This window comes from Euprymna scolopes, chromosome 6 (genome assembly GCF_053919585.1).
Source record: "Euprymna scolopes isolate OS-2025 chromosome 6, ASM5391958v1, whole genome shotgun sequence".
Lineage (NCBI taxonomy): Eukaryota > Metazoa > Mollusca > Cephalopoda > Sepiida > Sepiolidae > Euprymna > Euprymna scolopes.
In genome coordinates, this window is record NC_136487.1 from 46801409 (window position 1) to 46820134 (window position 18726).

The following is an 18726-nucleotide window of genomic DNA, read 5'->3' on the forward strand; positions in this document are numbered from 1 at the left end:
AAGAACAAGAAAACTCCTAGAAACTAAACTTAAAATTGAAACCTAATAAAATATATAAACTCATGGGCAATATCATTAGTAAGATATTCTGGACAATTTATAGGTTGGATCACAGAAGAACTGAGGCATCTTGACCAGAAAACTTATGACCATACACAATGCACTAGTCAAAGGATAATGCCGACCGACTATGTAAAAAGGAAAGATGGAGGAAGATGAGTGTTTACTATAGAAGACAGTATGAAGGACACAAAAACAGAATTAGAAAAATACATAATGCAGAACACAGAAGGGATAATTACAGCAGCAAGAGATATTGAAAAAATAAACAGGACAGGAAACAGAGAGATAAGGAATAAGAGTAGAAAAGAAAAATGGAAAGAGAAATAGCTACAAGAAAACAGCAAATGCAGACTGTGGAAAAAGAAACAAAACAAACCATATAAACAAATGCAGCAAATTAGTTAAAAAAGAATACAAGAACAGACATGATCAAGTGGGGAAAGCAGTACACATGAAATCATGTAAACAACTGCATCTTGAATACCTAGACAAATGGTACAAGCAAAAATCAGCAGCAGAACTTGAAAACCAAAGTCACAAAATCCTACGAGCCGTAGACATACAAATAAACCCATCCAAGCAAGAAGAACAGATGTTATAATAGTTAATGAGAAGGAAAAGTTCTGCCAGATCATAGATTTCGCCATTCCAGCTGATCACATGGTGAATATCAAGTAGAAGCAGAGCAAATACATAGAATTGGCCAGAGAGCTCAAAGAGATATTGAAGATGAAGAAAATCAAGATAACACCAATATTAGTAGAAACATTAGGAACAGTCCCGAAAAAATGTTGAAAAAAAAAAAGAATGGAAGAGATTGTAATCAGAGGAATGGCTGAGAAGATACAATGAATAACAATAATGAAAACGGCTGAAACAAGGAAAACTCTTGTATGTGGAGACTAATACACAAATGCTACATGCACAAGCCGGACATGTAGAAACTGCTAAAGTGAAACAGGAAAACATCACATGGAATCTAAAAAGCTGAAACTGTATAATTGTAAGGTAGGTACTCCTCCACCCTAAAAAAGGGGGGGGGGTCAACATTAATTGGTACCACACCAAATAGTCGTGGAGGGTCAACAAGGATGGAAAGATTAAGGGGAGGAAGCACTAACCAGACTTCCACTGGATGAGTGCAAAGAGAACTGGGACCTTGGTGAAGCTTATTGCCACTTAAACTCCAATAAAGACCATTGGTTGCTGCCAACAAGAAATCAATCGTAAATGGCCGTTGCAATAATGCAAATTCAATTGCAAAGGTTATTGAAAGATGGAGTATTGAAAATCTGGAGAAACTTATTGGCCTTCACACTCCAGGGAACAGCACCACAGGTTGTTCTTAAAAAGAAATCTTTGATGATGGCCTGTGTGAAAACTTGTAGTGAGTAATAATAAAGCTAGAGTTATTCGCCCCTACATAATTTTATAGACAAGACGAGTCAGATTGGCTGCCATGTTAACATTTGGTAGAATATTACCAAAATATGATAAACACTTAACATTTGTTAAATATATGTATCCCAGAAAATAACAAATTATGTTTTTAGTACGAAATACGATGTGGGTGGGAGAAATGTTGAAACCTATTTTGCTGTAAATAATAACCGATCACACATGAAATTACGGGAAATGTGCCCCCCCCCTTTTAAAAAAAAAAAATTTTTAGAATGGCAAAAAATAAGTTGATATAAATAACGTAGAATAAATATGGAAAATCTTGTTAAAAATCAAATAAAAAATTAAGTTATCTCCCTTGATATGACAATTTGATATAATTTGTCACCTAATAGTATAAAGAGCAGACAATTCATTTGTTTTGGATTTTCCTACACAAACGAACGATACAAAAAATAAAACGCAACATCATTTTTCGTAAGTAGATTTTAGTTTCATTAAAGTTGAATCAGATTATTTCGAGGTTTAGATTTTTCGGGGTGAGCATGTATTTAGTATTTTCATTTCATTTATGCAGTATGGACTTATTACAACTTTTTACCATTGAGAATGATAGACATTTTCTAGAAAATAACTTAGTCGTCAGCTCGCAATCTGATTGTGACGACGTTATTTTTGCAGTTGTCGCACATAGAACACCTGTTATTCTCAAATATTTACCCATCTGGTACTAACGTGACTTAACGTCGCTTAGATTCTGTGATGTGGTTAAATTAAAAACTGATTAGCAAGGGAGGTAATTTCGAAGTTTTAAGTGAATTACGCCCCTTACATATGAAAAATTCGAGATCTAATAAAAATGTAAAATTTGGATATTAAAACACACACACACACACATATATATATATATATATATATATATATATATATATATATATATATGTATATTACATTTGTGTGTTATTTACTCCTCTCCCTCCGTTGGTGCTAATTTTTTTTTTTTTAAATACAAATTTATAAAATTTTTCCGAAGTCTGCTGCAACTTCCTAACATAATTGTTTTGTGGGTGAAACCATAAGTCAGATCAACTTTAGATTTTGTTCTAACAGATTCTCTGGAATTGGATAACGATAGAATTCTACCCATACTAAAAAAAAAAAAAAAAAAAAAAAAAAAAAATATCTGTATGATGTGAATACCCCTGGCAGAAAGAAAATATCGTATTCCAAAAAATCACGTAAATTGATCGAGTAGTTTTATATTTATAAAAAAAATATAAATTTTAAGTGAATTCAAGTTTTTCCAATGTTCCCATATTAAAAACGCCTTTCTAAAAATCTTACAAGTTTGAATTAATTGGATTTATTTCCCTTGTTTTCAAGACGGCATCACAAGATAGTCGCAGTCAGTTTGCTCACAAAATTCGGTTATATTTTCTCTGTATTCGTATCTGTTGAGTTCAAAATTCCACTAGTTTAATGAGACTCTCCTAATGGTAGTATAAAAATACCAACATTCACCACAAATTTTCTCCAAATAAGCACACACACAAGAAAAAAAAAGATGAAAATGGAATTGAACCATGATTGCAATCTGTCACATCAATAAAAATGGGTTGAACATGAAAATCTTGACTCACATCCTCAGGTGTTTTTTCAAATTAAATGTCTATACAATAAGTAAAAAAAACTAAAAACAAAACGTCTCAAGCAGGCTCTGAAGAAATTACTTAAACTAATGATATACAACAATCTTCAGTCATCCAAAGTTTCTGGAACTTCAGTTCATCAAAAAACTATCAATCATGCATTGCTAAGCATATCAATATTGTACAAGTTAATGACTGCTGGCTGCACATGTAGGTTTCATCCACTTTTTTATCAGATCTTGCTTTTCATCCTGCTGGATGGCAAGTCACCCTCCTCAGTAATTCTGGTGGAGGGAAACCATTTAGTCACTGAAAATCTATGAAGATTAACAAGGAGTAGAGACTATATTTGCACCTTTTTTCCCTAGTGAAGGTAACAATATTGAATTGTTGCTTGGAATTCTTCCTATATTAAAAAACAAACAAAAAATAAATGTACATATTCTATGATGGAACAAAAATTTCATATGCCAAAAACCATGTAAATTGATTAAGTAGTTTTATTTTTAATTAAAAAAAAAATCAAATTTATGAGTAAGGAACAAGGAATCATTTCATGTTGCCATCTTTGAAAAACAAGGGCAGATAAATCTACAGTAATTCAAACTTGCAAGATCAGCCTTGTAATGCCTACGATTTCCCATTTCTCTATTATACAACTTTGTGTGTGAGAGAGAGAGGGAGAGAGAGTTTGTTCGCTATAGACTCCACAACGGCTATGCAGATTTTTATGAAATTTCACACACATGTACTTTATGTATCTGCCAGTGTTCTTAGATAGGTTTTCTATTGGAATGTCTTCAATAAGTATCGATAAACAAAAAATCCGATGAAAAAAGGAACAAGTAATTTTGACCGAAGTTAACACCTTATACAGCCTAATGTCACAAGTGCATTTGAAAAGTTTTATTACCACACAAGCAGAAAGGCCTAGCATATAGAATTAACAGTAGGTTCTTTGATATGACAGGAGTGTGTTTGAAATTAATGTTTCTGTTTAGAGCACAATTGAATCATGATACTTGACTTTTGCATTTTAAACTTTAATTCAAGCTGTTATATATAAAAAATAATTTTATCAAATCAACAGTAGGTTCTCTACAATGCAATATAGATTGCAATATATTTTGGACTAAGTCACTGTGGGGAGGCTTATGAAGCATCCTTCTGGTGCACAGCGGTGTGACACCAACTAGATTAGGCAATCAATTTGATTTAAAAATGGGCGATTTCACTGGTTTTGATGACAATAAAAATATAGGAGGGTGAAACATTCGTTGATCATCACTCAATCCTGGGCAACGTCGGGTTTCCTGCTAGTTCTTTATAAAATAAAAACTAAAAAAAAATAAACTACCTAAGTAATTCACGTGGTTTTTGGAAGATGTTTTTGTTTTGTAATATCATTCTGAAAAAAACAAACAAAAAAAAAACAAAAAAAAAACAGCCAATATTGTTTAATGAATAGAACATTTGAATCACTTACCTTGGGATTTATCTGTGTAGAGCTGAGCATCCATGTTGTGCACTTGGCTGCTGTTGTCTGAGGCAATATCCAACATCTCTTCATCCGTACTGGTATCTGAAGGGGGAAGTTCGTGGGCACTGCCCAATCCGTACACTCCGTTTGAGTACGAGCGAGATGACTGAGCTGTCCCAGACTGGCGAGTGGCCATAAACTTTACCAGGAACGGCTCTGATTCCATAATAGAAAAAATAAGTTGCTAACATACCAGGAAATAAAAAAGCGGCACAAAAACGGACGGAATCCTGAAAAGAAAAAAAATAGGAAAATTATTATTTCACATGCATAAATGATTAACGGAAACTTAAATTAAGATAATAAAAAAACAAAACAAACATTTAATTTAATAACATCTATTTTTAAAGTTAGGCTATTTATCACATTGATAGTGAGATTAAAATGCAATATTCATATTCGAAATAAGAATAGCTTTAGACTCATCATGCACATTTACTAATTTACATATTGCTTGGCAAAAGGACATTTCATTAAATCACTCTCCATTCTCCTCATTTTGAATATCAATCATAGTTTTCATTTTATTATACAGTTCAACATATGCATAGTTTTTATATTGTGGCTAGAAACTTGGCATTTTGAGCGATAAAATCTTTCCAGTTTTTTTCCGAGCAATTTACACTTAGAAATTGTGATCAAGTTCTATATTGTAAATTAAAAATAAAACCTTCACCATTATCACCACACCTAAACAAAGAAGTCAGGGAGTACCCATCCCTCTAACATTTTACAAGTATGTATTAACATGCAAAAATTTAAATATAATGTGAATAAACACCTTGCTGCACAACTCCCCAATTTTAATGATCCTATAAATCTTGCTCATACTCACAGTAGGCTGTTATGTCCCAGTGGCAACATGCCTTGTTTGAGGGGAATGAATAAATAGAAAATTAAAAGATAATGTCTATTAAAACCATGCCAATACCATTCTTTAACTAAAGGGAGCTATCTCATTCCAAAATCAGGGTAGTTTCAACACCAAGAGTCTGCCACAGAATTTTTGAGAATTTTACACATTGTATCCAAGTATGTTTATCATTAAATGGCAATAAAATATAAAACTGGACATTCATGATTTACACTTGGTGGAAATAAATATAGTTGGAGAAAGGGTTATAAATTTTATTAACAATTTTATGAGTGGCTTTTATGGAGATAATCATGTATAAAAGCATTTTGTTTTCAAGGATATTTTTTAGCAAGTCATCAAAAGTAGATATTTATTAAGCTTTACCTGACCTGGTAGAAAATAAAAATGGTAGAAGGATATTGTCTCCTTTTCACAAGCAGAGACCTGTAATCAGTAGCCGTTTGTGACTAGATTTTCTTTTTGAGAGGGAGGAGGAAGAAAAATTCAGAATTTTAAACTTTAAAACCGCTTTGTTTATCAATCTATTCAAATATATTTTCAAGAACATTTTCTTGTTTTTACTTTAATATTTAAATTTAAAAAAAAAATTCTTATTTAGACTATAACTCTGCAAAAAGAAAAACAAAAAATTTAAATTTCGAAGATAAAATATCCAAGTTTTTTAAATTATCATTGTAAAACGTTAACAAATAGATAAATATCAAGTTCTTATAAATTTGATAAAGATTAATAGAGGGTGCTGCAAGTCCACAGAACCTGCAAGCAGGCGACAATTGCTTGTGATACTTACAAACCAGACAGTTTATTAAATGTAAATTTACATGAATCAGCATGGTTCCTTATTTTTGGGTTGGTTTGATTCTTTCTTGAATCAAGTACTTACAGGAAGGGCCACATGAAGGTTGCCAACATCCATAGTGAAAATAGTGCTATGGAACTGACAGCAATCAAATTTGGCATGCTCAGGTCATAAGTCCACGTTAGTATCCATTTACAAAGCATGCTCATCTACAGTGCAGAGTTGTATGCATAAAAGTGACAAATAATAAAATGCAGTTTCGCACAAGAAACAATGCGGCATCGAAAGAATTACAAGATCTAAAAATCGAACTTAATATGAAGAACGGACTAAAATAATGTTTTGACGAGGGAAAAAATAAATCAATAGCTTCACAAACTATGAGGAAACTCAAGTTCGTTCAATTAAATTGAAATAGTTTACGTTCATGCATAAAGAAACCACATACTTAAGATAAATCCAGTTTTTTCTAATATATCACTAGGCCCCCCACCCCCCTACACACACAAGGAAAGGTGATACCCGAGAGGATGGTATTACCCTTGAGCATTGAAAGATAGTACCATAGTATAAGTAATAGAAAAAATAGTATTGTTTCAGCTTTGGACAGATATCAACTCTTCATTAGTAAGAGATTAATTATTGTTTAAAATTTTAAGAGAATAATAAATTTTGTTTCAGAATTTTTTTTTTTTTTTTTTTTTAAATTAATTATTGTTTAAAATTTTAAGAGAATAATAAATTTTGTTTCAGAATTTTTTTTTTTTTTTTTTTTAAAATCAGAGTTGCTAGCAAATATAACGTGGCCGGTACATTTTAACCATGTCGTTACATATCAAACCTCGGACCCACATCTTGTCTGAAACTTCGTCGCGAAGGAACAAACAAAACAAAACAAAAAAAAAAAAATAAATAAATAAATAAGGAAATAAAAATAAAAATCCCAACTTGGCACCTTTTTTTAAAATGCAAATGAAAGGCATTTATTTGTGGTTCTTCCAAAACAATGCATTTCATTATCTTGCAAAAGTCTTTCACACCCACGTTTTATCACATGTGCTTTTTAAAAATCTCTCTCCTCGCAATCTCTCACTAGCGGTAGCCAGTGCTTTCTCGTCCTTGTATTCTCACAATCTATCTTCCCCCCGCACGCAACTTCTCTTTTCTTGACCACGTGCTGCCCCTTTTCTACCTTTTTTTGTCATGCAAGATTGCACACACTTGCTAATTTGCATATCGCTAAAATGGTTGCTGCTGTTTCTAATATTTTCGCTAGTCAGCTATCCTATAGCTGCTGCTGATTTTCTCGCATGCGCCCCATATTACACTAGTTTATATTCAAATTACTATCTTATCTTCAATGTGATTTTTATGTTTTGGTCGATGTAACCTCCGACTAGCAATACACATACAAAAATTAAAATTACTTAAAATATCTCAATACATAGAGCTTGACCAGCTAAGAAAGAAACTTTAATTTTGACTAAAAATAAGGAAATTATGATATTTTTGTGTTTTGCACGGTTGGATGTTTTCTCCTCTTTAAAACCATATGGGTCATTTAACATTCTTTTATGTTACTTTTTGAATGAAATTTATATCTTTGTTAAAACACATGATTAAACAATGAAATCCGCTATATAAATCTATTTTTGTTTAAGGAATCCGAATATGCTACTGAAAATACCCAGAAATTAATGGTTTACAAGTAATCTGGAATACATTAAAAAATATTCATTCTTAAATAAAAAAAACAAACAAACTCAAAATTGAATTTTAATGTATTTTATGCATAAGAAACTGAAATCTAATACTAACCAGCTAAAAAGGAATACATTACAAGATTTTCAAAATAATTTGCACATAAATTATAGATTATGCATAATTCTATTTCTATTGCAAGATATCTATAAAAAAACAAAAAAACAAAAACAAAAGAAAACGCGGGCTGAGTTTCATCTTTCATATACTTTATTAAGATTGATTTCATTTTTACATTTTCATTTCTCGAAATGCCCACTTCAATAATTAGTAAAATAAACATAGAAATACAATTTTAATCTATTTTATTTACAACTACATCACACTTTATGGTGAAAATTTTATTCTATTATTTTCTTTTCATAGTATAGATCAATGTTTTCTGCTACCCCCCCTTAATATAGCAATTAAAAGAACATTAACAATAATTAATGACAAAATTATAATATAGTTAACAACGAACGACAAAAAGGGGGAAGAAACAAATATACAGCAAATAATTGTTATCAAACTATAGAAAATTTTATTTTCTATCGATCTGCACATTTAAAAGTTTTGTTATTTCATAATTTGTTTCGTTAGTTTCATTTAACCGATTTCATCAAACATAGTTAATGATTTAGCGGGGGGGGGGGGGAAGTGATCACCGATTTTAAACTTAAAATATACAAAAAAAAAACTAAAAAAAACATTAAAATGCTACCTATCCTAAGTCTGGGAGTGGTTTCCAGTTGGATTAGGATAAGCTTTCATTTTAAAATCTTTTCAACCTGAAATTAGCGACCATCTCAAAAAGAAACTGTCGACCGCCATCTTAATTATTTATTGTATATTGTTCCCCCATTTTCGTTGTTAAATATACTACACTTTTATCTAATTAATTATTGCTTTATAACAATTTTATTCCATTAATAATTTAATGCCCCAAATTGATAGTTATAATTAAATTTTACTTTTGAAAAAAAAAAAAAAAGCCAAAATAAAAATAAACGTAAAAAAAACTTCCAACCAATATCGGATACATACACTTATTAATAATACTTTAATGGAATGTGGTCTGATGAATTCATAGCACTTGTGTTGCTCCAATTAACCTGACAAGCAACAAAATCCCACCCCTTCGCTGTTGAGGTCCTTAGATGCTGAAAAACTTCCTGCTCTAATACTTTCTTCTGTCGGACTACTAGACTTTGGAATTCCCTCCCCGTTTTCTAACTGTACTAGCCTGTAAAAGTTTAAATGTCTTGTGAACAGACATCTCATACTCTACTCCCCACAGCCCCCCGTTAGACATGATCCCAAATAGTAACCCCTTACATTCCAAGTGGCAATATCTCTCGTTTGGAGTGAAAAAGAATAAAATGTAATGAATAAAATGTAATAAATAAAATGTAATAAATAAAATGTAATAAATAAAATATAATAAATAAAATATAATAAATAAAATATAATAAATAAAAGTGTAAGTACAAGTTTTTATTCATTTTTTTATTTTTTCACAACTTTTTTCAGTAAAATTTTTTTTTGGTTCCATATAATACATTTTTTTTAAAGAAAATATGTAAAACTATGTTTACGAAAAGCGTAAATTGTTAGATGAAAGTACAGAAATTTTTCATGAAAACTTAATATTTTTCTTTTTTTTTTTACGGCTCGAGATGAGGATATTTCCTTAGGAATCTTTACTTCGGTCGACTGTTGAACGGCCATCGATAGCAAAGAGGGAGGTGATTGGGGTAGAGGAAATGGAAGGAAGTTCCAAGAACTGGGTAGCTTTCGGAAATGTGGTTTATGATGAAGACAAAAGGATCGTTTTCGAATTTTTGTCTCTACATAAATTCAAGTAAATATGTACTTAGAAGATCTCGGTTGGTCACACATTCTTGCTTGATTTGCTTCCCTCCACATCCTCTCGACGTGGTTCGTTGTCAGGTGGTGGAATCCTTCTCCTCCTACTTTGTTATAGGCCCTACAACAGTTCGATACGACTGTAGTCCTCGGCATAATATATTTGTTTATTATTGGAAGGATTCCCTTCGCATGTTTTTCAGGGTAGCCATTTGGAACGTCCACAAATAAATGTACTTAAAAAAAAACTGATTTAGCGTTTAAACATTTGAACAACGCTTGGCCTCAACCGATGATTGCCGGCTTCACCTGATTCACACTTGACGGGAATTCCCGAGAATCTGAGTCAAATTATGCAAGAGTACCATATTTTTAAAAATATTTTATTGTGCTCTTATTTGTGTCACTATGGTCAGATGGAAGTATTGTAATATTTTGCAAAATCTCCCCTTCAGACATGTTCGACTTTCAAACATGCATATTAGGGCTAACTAATAAGTAAAAAATGCCAACTATAATTTCAGGATGATAATGAGATAAACAAACAAAAAAAAAAAAATAAAAATAAAGTGACCATTAAAAATTAATTTAATCTTGTAAAAAAAAAAGTTATTTACCTCTCAGTATTAACATTATTTTTACTTTATTTGCTCTTAAAATATAGCATACATTGATCCATGCCAAAGTATATTTCCAAACAAAATGGTGGCATTTTGAGGACAAAGTGATTTGGTTTTTAAAATATGATTATTTCAGTAAAAAACCCTTGAAATCTAAGTGTCGGTGGGTATTGCTAATTCAACCATCTTTAGGTGCATCTTGTTGAATTGGAGAATCTTTGTCAAATTCTGGATACTAAAATTACAATTACAAATTTCTACTCGGTTATAGCCAATGAAATGAGAGCAAGCTACTACCATGGATTAAATAAAAGGTTCTGTTTAAAACTCCATACAGATTCTAGAGTTTGACAAGACCCACCTGAAGGAGATTAGAGGTTATGGTTAGGGTTAGGTGAATGATTATGAGAATAACATCCAAGATGAGAACAATAGTCTGAATAATACAAATTATTGTGAATCTAGCTACACTGAAGAGTTGTAATACAGTGAAATGCCAAGAGTTTTGAATCAAGATTTGATAAATTGCATTATTTGGATTATTCACAATCCTTTCTACAGCACAACCATATTTAATAGAAATAAACTTCAGTTTATGCCCATGCCCGACTCGTCCATCAAGTTTCAGACAATTATCCTTTCATCTCACAGATTTTATTAGTCATAAATGTCAGTACTGACTCAGTGTAGTTAGTATAAAGCAAATAGTTTTAAATATGTTTCATGATAAAATCACAAACTACATTCAAAATGATTACTCTATAAGCAATTCCGGATCTAACAAACAAACAAACAAACAAACAAAAACTCATAAAACTATTTCCTCGTTTACATTCTATATCAATTTTGCTTTTCTCTTTCCAATCCGTCTTAAGTTTTGATTAGTGATGGGACGATTCCAATATTTTTCTCCAGTTTCAGATGCAATTACCGATCCTGTTCTAAATTCAGATTCTGAAATCGCCTAATCTCCTAAAAAAGTAAAATTTCATTTTTATGGGGAGAGTGAGAGTAGGTTTTAGCATAGAGCACTCATCTACTTTTAAATTGCCGTTAAATGGGCTGGTAAACAATAAAACAAAATAAACCAAATACAATACGCAAAAGTTCAGCTAGAATTCGTCACTGACAACTTTCTCAACTTCCAGCATGTCTCCCCGACTGCCTCTGTCAACAGACATTTTATCAGAAAACTGACCCCATTCCATTTGCATACATGTGCAGTGGAAGATGAGATCTCGTAAGATTCCACAAGACTACACCTTATAATCCATGGCTGCCATCTTTAATTTATCTTAGATCCCATTCGAAGGTAAGTTGTATGACCGCACGACACACACACGGGGGCGCTTTCCTCTTTGATTATTATATTCAACTCTACATAAATATAGATACAAATTATCTTTTTTATTTGACAAACTTCTTAATGTTTTCCCTTTATATATTGTATCCAAGATTTTGATAAACTCATTGTGACATTTTCGTTGATATTTTTCACATGTGCCATTTTTTTCCTATTTATCAATTTATGGCATTTTTACCTAAATTCGTTATTATAACCAATAAATTTTAGTTTTACTTCAATAAATATTTATCATTAGTACCAGTAATAGAGAATTAAGTTTTAAAAAGAAAAATCTTTTTCAAATCGTTTTTGGAATCAGAAATTATGCTAAAATTTTTCGAATTCCAATTCCGATACTGGAAAAAGTTATTTTTCCAATTAATAATCCCAACACTAGGCTTGATATTTTTTAACATAATATTATCAAGGTCATTCAAATATCATTTTTACATTAACCTGGTTTATGTCAGGCGTTGGAAGTTCAAGGGCACAAATGGGCCATTAAGTGATGATGAAGAGGAAACAATGTTTTGGAGGCAGACAAGAGTGTTTCTCTGAAGCATGGAGATGTTAGAAACTAATATTTGGAAGCTTGGCAATTTTACAATAATAAGCAGAGAAAGACTGGTATTATTTTCCTGCTCCTATACAAGTTGCATAAGTAAGGCTATCACTGATGGACACCATGTCATTGATGGGTGTGAATGAATGGTTCAACGACTGAAGTCAAGAAGCTTACTTAGCCATATATCAGGAAGAGACCAAATTACAGTTCTTGATTAGACGGCCTGAGAATGCCCCCCCCCCCACTAATATAGGAATCTATCCTTCTCATCATCTCCTGGTTCATAAGTACCCTGGGTCCAGTGGAAAACACTTAACCACTCCAAAATATAAAGGGGGCAATGCAAAAGTTGATCAGATGAGGCTACAAAACTGACTCAACCACCTGCAAATATAAAAAGGGCCATACAGTGCAACACTGCTATCTCTGCTTTCTACATCATAAGCACTGCAGCTTGCAAGATCTTGCAACAATAATTCAAAAGATTGAATAAAAAAATGTGAGAAACTTGTTTGACCACATGCTTCAAAGGCATGCAAAGAAGAAGACCAAGGATCATACTATTTAATCCATAGCTCGAGGACGGATATGTAGATTCATAACTTTCCATTATTAGTGAAGATGATTCAATAACCCCTGACAGAACTCAAACCTGGCATGCAGAGTCAAAACCTATAATTACTACACCATACCATTTCCAAAGCCATTTGAATAACTATTTTCAGCCTTTTTTTTTTCTTTGTGTTCTAAATATTAGGTTGATGCAAAAATGTCTTTTTTTGACTTGAAGTTGAACACCAAAAAATGACATTTTTGCACCAAACTAATAGACAACATCTTTATTCACTGACATTATTATTTCCATCACCTCTTGACTTCAGTGCTCTCTCAGCTTCAAATAATATGTCACACCTCAACGTAGCACGTGTGCACAGCTCGCCTTCCTCAAAACAAACTCTTCCATTCTTCCAGCAGCTTGCTTATATGTAGCCCAAGATTATCTAATTTGCATACGAACAACAAGAATTTGCGTTAACTTGTATGACTGTTTGAAGATTGCGCATCGCTATTTTGTTTCTTTCCGTAATTCAACAACTGAATCCTACAAGACATACAGACACGTGGGCGTTTTTGAGGAAAGTCAATTTCACAATTTTCTGTACATTCTTTCCTTTAATTCTGTCGTTTCGGCTCAACTGACCGACATTTTTGAATGGGAATAGCAACTCAAAGCTACATATTGCTATTTATGATAAATTATTTTCTTAATTATACAAAAAGAAATCAATGATCAACCAAAAAGTGGAAATGCTTTCATCAGTGAACAGAAATAAAAATCCAGTTTGGATTTAATCAGCATTTGTCCATAACGATACACCTTGAATGAGGCAATCAAATTTAATTTTATCTTAAAATTAAAAAATAAATAAAAAACTAGCAACAACTTTAAAAAAATAAAATATCGATTTGGATTACTCAGACTATCGTTCTTATTTTAAGTATCATTCTCACAACGTTTTGGACAATGTAACTTTTGACTTACTTTAAGTGTATTTTATCAACAAGATATACTTTAGAAAAAGGTCAGAGGTTATATCAGCTGAAATGTTGTGAAAATAACACTCAAGATGAGAACTGAATGATCCAAATTATCAATCCTAAAAAAAATCATGCTGTTTATTTTGTATATAATACTCAGTTTAAAAAAAAAAAAGAAATGAGTTTAAAATAATTCTTTCATTTTCTATAATCTTTTACTTCCTCATATTATTTTTGGCTTCTAGCAGCTTGTTCTACTGCCTAGCAACCAAAAAACTCTCCAATGATTTTGGCAAAATTCAACGGCCTTCATCTATTAACTGACCCCGTTACCTAAACTGTCCTACATCTACTAACTCAAGAATTTTCATTCATTTTTTTTTTAAACATGACCAAACCAACAGAATCTTATATTCTGGTCACATATTTCTCTAGATTTAATCAGTTTTGTTCAAGTCAACCATCTACTTGTAAGTCACTAATGAATATTTTCATTTAGTTATTTTTATATTTTATTGTGGCTTAAAACATTCTTATTTTACAAATTTTGCTTACTAACTTTCCTAGTTAAAACTTTTGTAATAAACTTTGGGGGAAAAATCAGTTGCCATCTGTTTCTTGTTTTACTTCCTCGAGTTTGAATTACATCCTTTTAACTGGTCAAATACTTATTGCCAATATTAGTTGTGCTAAGAAAGAAACAAGCACAGTTATTGGATAGATTAAGAAAGCAACGATGGAATGTTAATCGAGTCTAATTTGCATTAAAGAGATAAAAGTCGAAATACTAGCTTATTTCTGTATTGTGTGCTTATACAACTTATCAATAAATAAAAGGAAATGATTCATCCTATTTTACTTTCTGATAAGCACATACTAAATAACACATTAAGTTCAAGGTTACTAAAAACGTTAATCTTATTTTGTCTCATGTTAGAATTCTAAAAATAAAAAGGAAGTCATATGTTTAATTTACTTGCTGTTTCTTGTTTGCAAGAAAACTAAAACTTTAAATTATTACAAAATTAAATTCAACCATAATGTATTTCGTTCCATTCATAAACAAATCAGCCATTTTATATTTTTGTTAAATTATAAATTAAAAACAAAGACTTTCCTATTTCAGGATTTTTGTGATAAAAATTGATGATCTGTATTGTTCTGTTCTCATCTTGGATGTTATTCAGTCTTACAACATTCTGGTGGATAAAACTTCCGACCTTCTTCAGATGTGTATTGTAGAACTCTGGAATCTTTATGGAACTTGGAAATCTATATGTAAATTTGAATGGAACTTTTAATCTACAGGTTGCTCTCTTTCTGTCAACCATGACTGGGTAGAAATTTTAAGAATACAATTACATATTAGTCAAAACTTATACCTAGTCATGGCCAATGGAATTGGGTTGACACAGTGGTTCTTCTTAGATCACTGTATTAAGTAACGCTGACTGATCAATACTTGATGTGTAACCATTTGAGAATACCAAGCACTGTATGTAAGAGGACGTTAGCACCAACATCCCTGCAAGAACTACAAAAGCCTAACGTTGTCATCTCCCCCTGACCAAAATATGCATACAACTGTGGACTGCTTGTGAACTTAACATTCTCTTCATACTTACTCCTTTAACTGGGATATGATCGCTTGTGAATTTAATATTCCCTTGACACTATCCCTTGGAAGAAACCGGCTCAACTTACCTAGGGTGAATGCTGCTGCATACTGGCATACATGACCAATAGAATCAAAGCAAAGCTACTCCCGTGAATTAAATAAACAGCTCTGTTTGAAATTCAGTACAGATTCCAGAGTTCTAGAAGATGTACATAAAGAAGGTTGGAAGTTACATTATCTGAAATGTTGAACAATAATCAGCGTGTTCCGAGAGACAGGTGGAGAAAGCTTTGTATTTGATTATCAAATACAAAGTCTCCTCCACCTATCCCCCGGAACACACACACACACAACTGAGCAAGCAAACAAATCTTACAGCAATAAGTTTCGACATGTTTTGTAATTAAAATGTCACGTGAACATTAAAAGTTAACTTCTTATTCATTGAACAGCAGTCAATTATTGACAGGATCAATAAATTCAATTGACTAATCCCAAAATGATCAAGATGACGTGAAGTGTCAGGACATGAGTGATGTCTCAAGGTTAGGAGAAAAGCAATCAGCATTTTAAGCGCGATTCAAGAACCAGCTGTAGTTTCAGCTGTAGTATCTACCGGATGTGAATAGTCTAATTGTTTTGTTTTAACGGCATATCAAACCTTTTTTCAGGTTATTTAATGCCGGATCCAGTAATTTTAAAAAAGTTTTTATGATTCAAGTTTATATATATATATATATATATATATATATATATATATATATATATATATATATATATGTATATATTTTTTTTTATTCATGGTGTTCGGTTGTTTTGTAGAGAAAAATTGTTTTTGGCTTTGCAGAACATGGTTGAGTTTTGCAAAGAAAAATGAAAAAAAAAAACATCATTAATCTTTGGTGCATCTTAGGTTAGGAAGCCAGTATCGTCAGACAACTTTAAGAGACTTTTTGGCCTTTGGGCCAAGATCAAAGTGCAGTATCTGATCTAATACTACACTTCAATTTTTTGTTCTCAGTGGAAGAGAAATCCTTCATGACCGAGATAATTTTTATTTTTTGTTCCTTTCTCCACAATAAAAAAACAACCTTGGCATCTAACTCTGCCCTTGTGAGGAGGCAAAGTAAATAGAAACATCAGAGGATGCAGATGGAAATTCTAAAATAGTCATCTGGTTGCTAAAATGTTTATATGGCATAATCACGTTGACATTGCCATTTCTGTTAAATCACTAAAGTTAAGAGACATTGAGCCTGGTCAGTATTAAAATGGGTGACTATTTAGGAATAGCAGGTGGTGTATGTGATCTCTGCTTATCTCAGCATTGTTTTCAGTCATCCTGGACTTATCCTTGCAATTGGCATCAAGCAGTGCTGACTCAGGAGAGGGGTGGTTGGGATTGTGCAACTCTTCTTCACAGTCACATGTGCAGCCACCTGTACAGAGGGTATCCATAGTCTCTAGAGAATGAATGGTGGCCATAAAAATAAATGTTTGCCAAAATGATTAGAGCGTCTACCTGGTTTGGTCCATCAACACTTGGCAAACCTATTACTAATGCAGATTTATTATCTGTGTCTGAATTATTTTATTTTATTATCTGTATCTGAAATCGAACCAATACATTTACTTTTATTATTGCAATATTCTACCATCTTTTAATGCTCATTTCAATCTACTATACTCTGTCAAATTAATGTACTATCTTTCAATGCTCAATTCAGATGAATGTGTAGCATCTGTTCTGTTGTCATGAGACCATCCTCCAAGCCACTATCTACCCCCCATGAGGTGGCAAATATTGTGATACGTGTTGGTTTGTTACAATACTATTCTCCCAGGCATTGCTTCCTCCCTTGGAAGTGATAGTATAGCATCTGCTCAATTGTCATATCATTCTTCCATTTTTCTTTTATGAGGTGGGTGGTGATAGTGTAGTATTTGTTCTGTTGCCATGAGAAGATTCTCCCAAGCATTACCTTCTCCTTTGTGAAAGAGGGGTAGCGTACGTCAACAAGAAATCGTCGCAATCGGCTTATTAGTAGATTAAACACTTACATTATATGCACTAGCAAAAATATGTTAGTTCTGGTTAGCACAAAATAATATCCTTTCAGGATGGACAACGGAATGAGAATATTATACTTCTCTCCAAGTAAATCATGACTTAAGTTCAATATTTAACAGAAGATAAAAATATACACGGTAAAGTAGCCAAAAATCGCCAAAATAATAACAGTTGAACTAACTAGTTCGACTGACCTGGTATTAGTAAGGATGCAGTGAAGTCATTTGTGTTTTTGTTTGCACATAAGGTAGGTAACTCCTATTATATTCTTCATTCTAAAATACGAGTTATTCTCTTAAAAGTTTTGCATGTATGGTATGGTCAGGATAACATATAGCAGGGAGGCAATCTAAAAGCCAAAAAGTCTAAAGAAAGCTATTAAAGTGGAAAAATCTTCCAGCATCTAGAGACTTCTACAGGGATGATTTGCTGCTAGTTTGGTAAACTAGGTGTATTTACGTTTAGTGAGTATAAATACAATAAGTTCATTGGAGTACATTCTGTGAAAGTATGCATAAAAAAAGCATAGTTATGTGACAATAACTGAGCAATTTAAGTTAGAAAATCTTTTTTACACCTTGTGCAAGAAAGAGAAACTAGTAGTTGGTGCATTGGTTCAAAAGCGGGGACAATACTCTAGGCGCAATTGAATGGTGGCTTTATAGAGATACTAACAGGCCACTCGGCATTGCCAGGTCATAAAATACGAATAAATATTATATTTTAGATAATGCAGAATTCTTATTTATTACAAACAGAAATACCGTAAGTATTAAACATAATGTTAAATTGATAAAAAAACTCACTCATGTATGGAGTATTGTTGTCACATTTGGGTTGGTGCATCTGCTACTAGTCTATCCCTCCTGGACAGGGTCACCAACCTGATAGGTTCTGAACTGTCATCTAAACGTCAACCTCTGTCTAATCAATGAAAGGTTACATCCCTCTGCCTGTTTTACAAGCATTTTAATGATGAATGTTCCGAAAAACTACATGCCTTGTATCCTCTCAACATAAATACCCCCGA

At 32.3% G+C, this 18726-nt stretch overlaps 1 protein-coding gene across 10 annotated transcripts in view; it reads right to left on the bottom strand.

Moving 5' to 3' along the window:
* The window catches only part of LOC145277634 (H(+)/Cl(-) exchange transporter 3-like), a 321789-nt gene that overhangs the window by 222645 nt on the left and 80418 nt on the right, over window positions 1–18726 (bottom strand). For 4 of the 10 annotated variants that reach the window (XM_080129195.1, XM_080129202.1, XM_080129200.1 and 1 more), the window contains exon 2: window positions 4600–4809. In XM_080129195.1, the coding sequence (XP_079985321.1) occupies window positions 4600–4789 (190 nt within the window). In that variant the 5' untranslated portion in view covers window positions 4790–4809. Of the gene's footprint in view, window positions 1–4599; window positions 4884–15711; window positions 15847–18726 lie in introns of those variants that run through there. The other 6 variants (XM_080129203.1, XM_080129198.1, XM_080129196.1 and 3 more) reach the window with 3 other exon arrangements.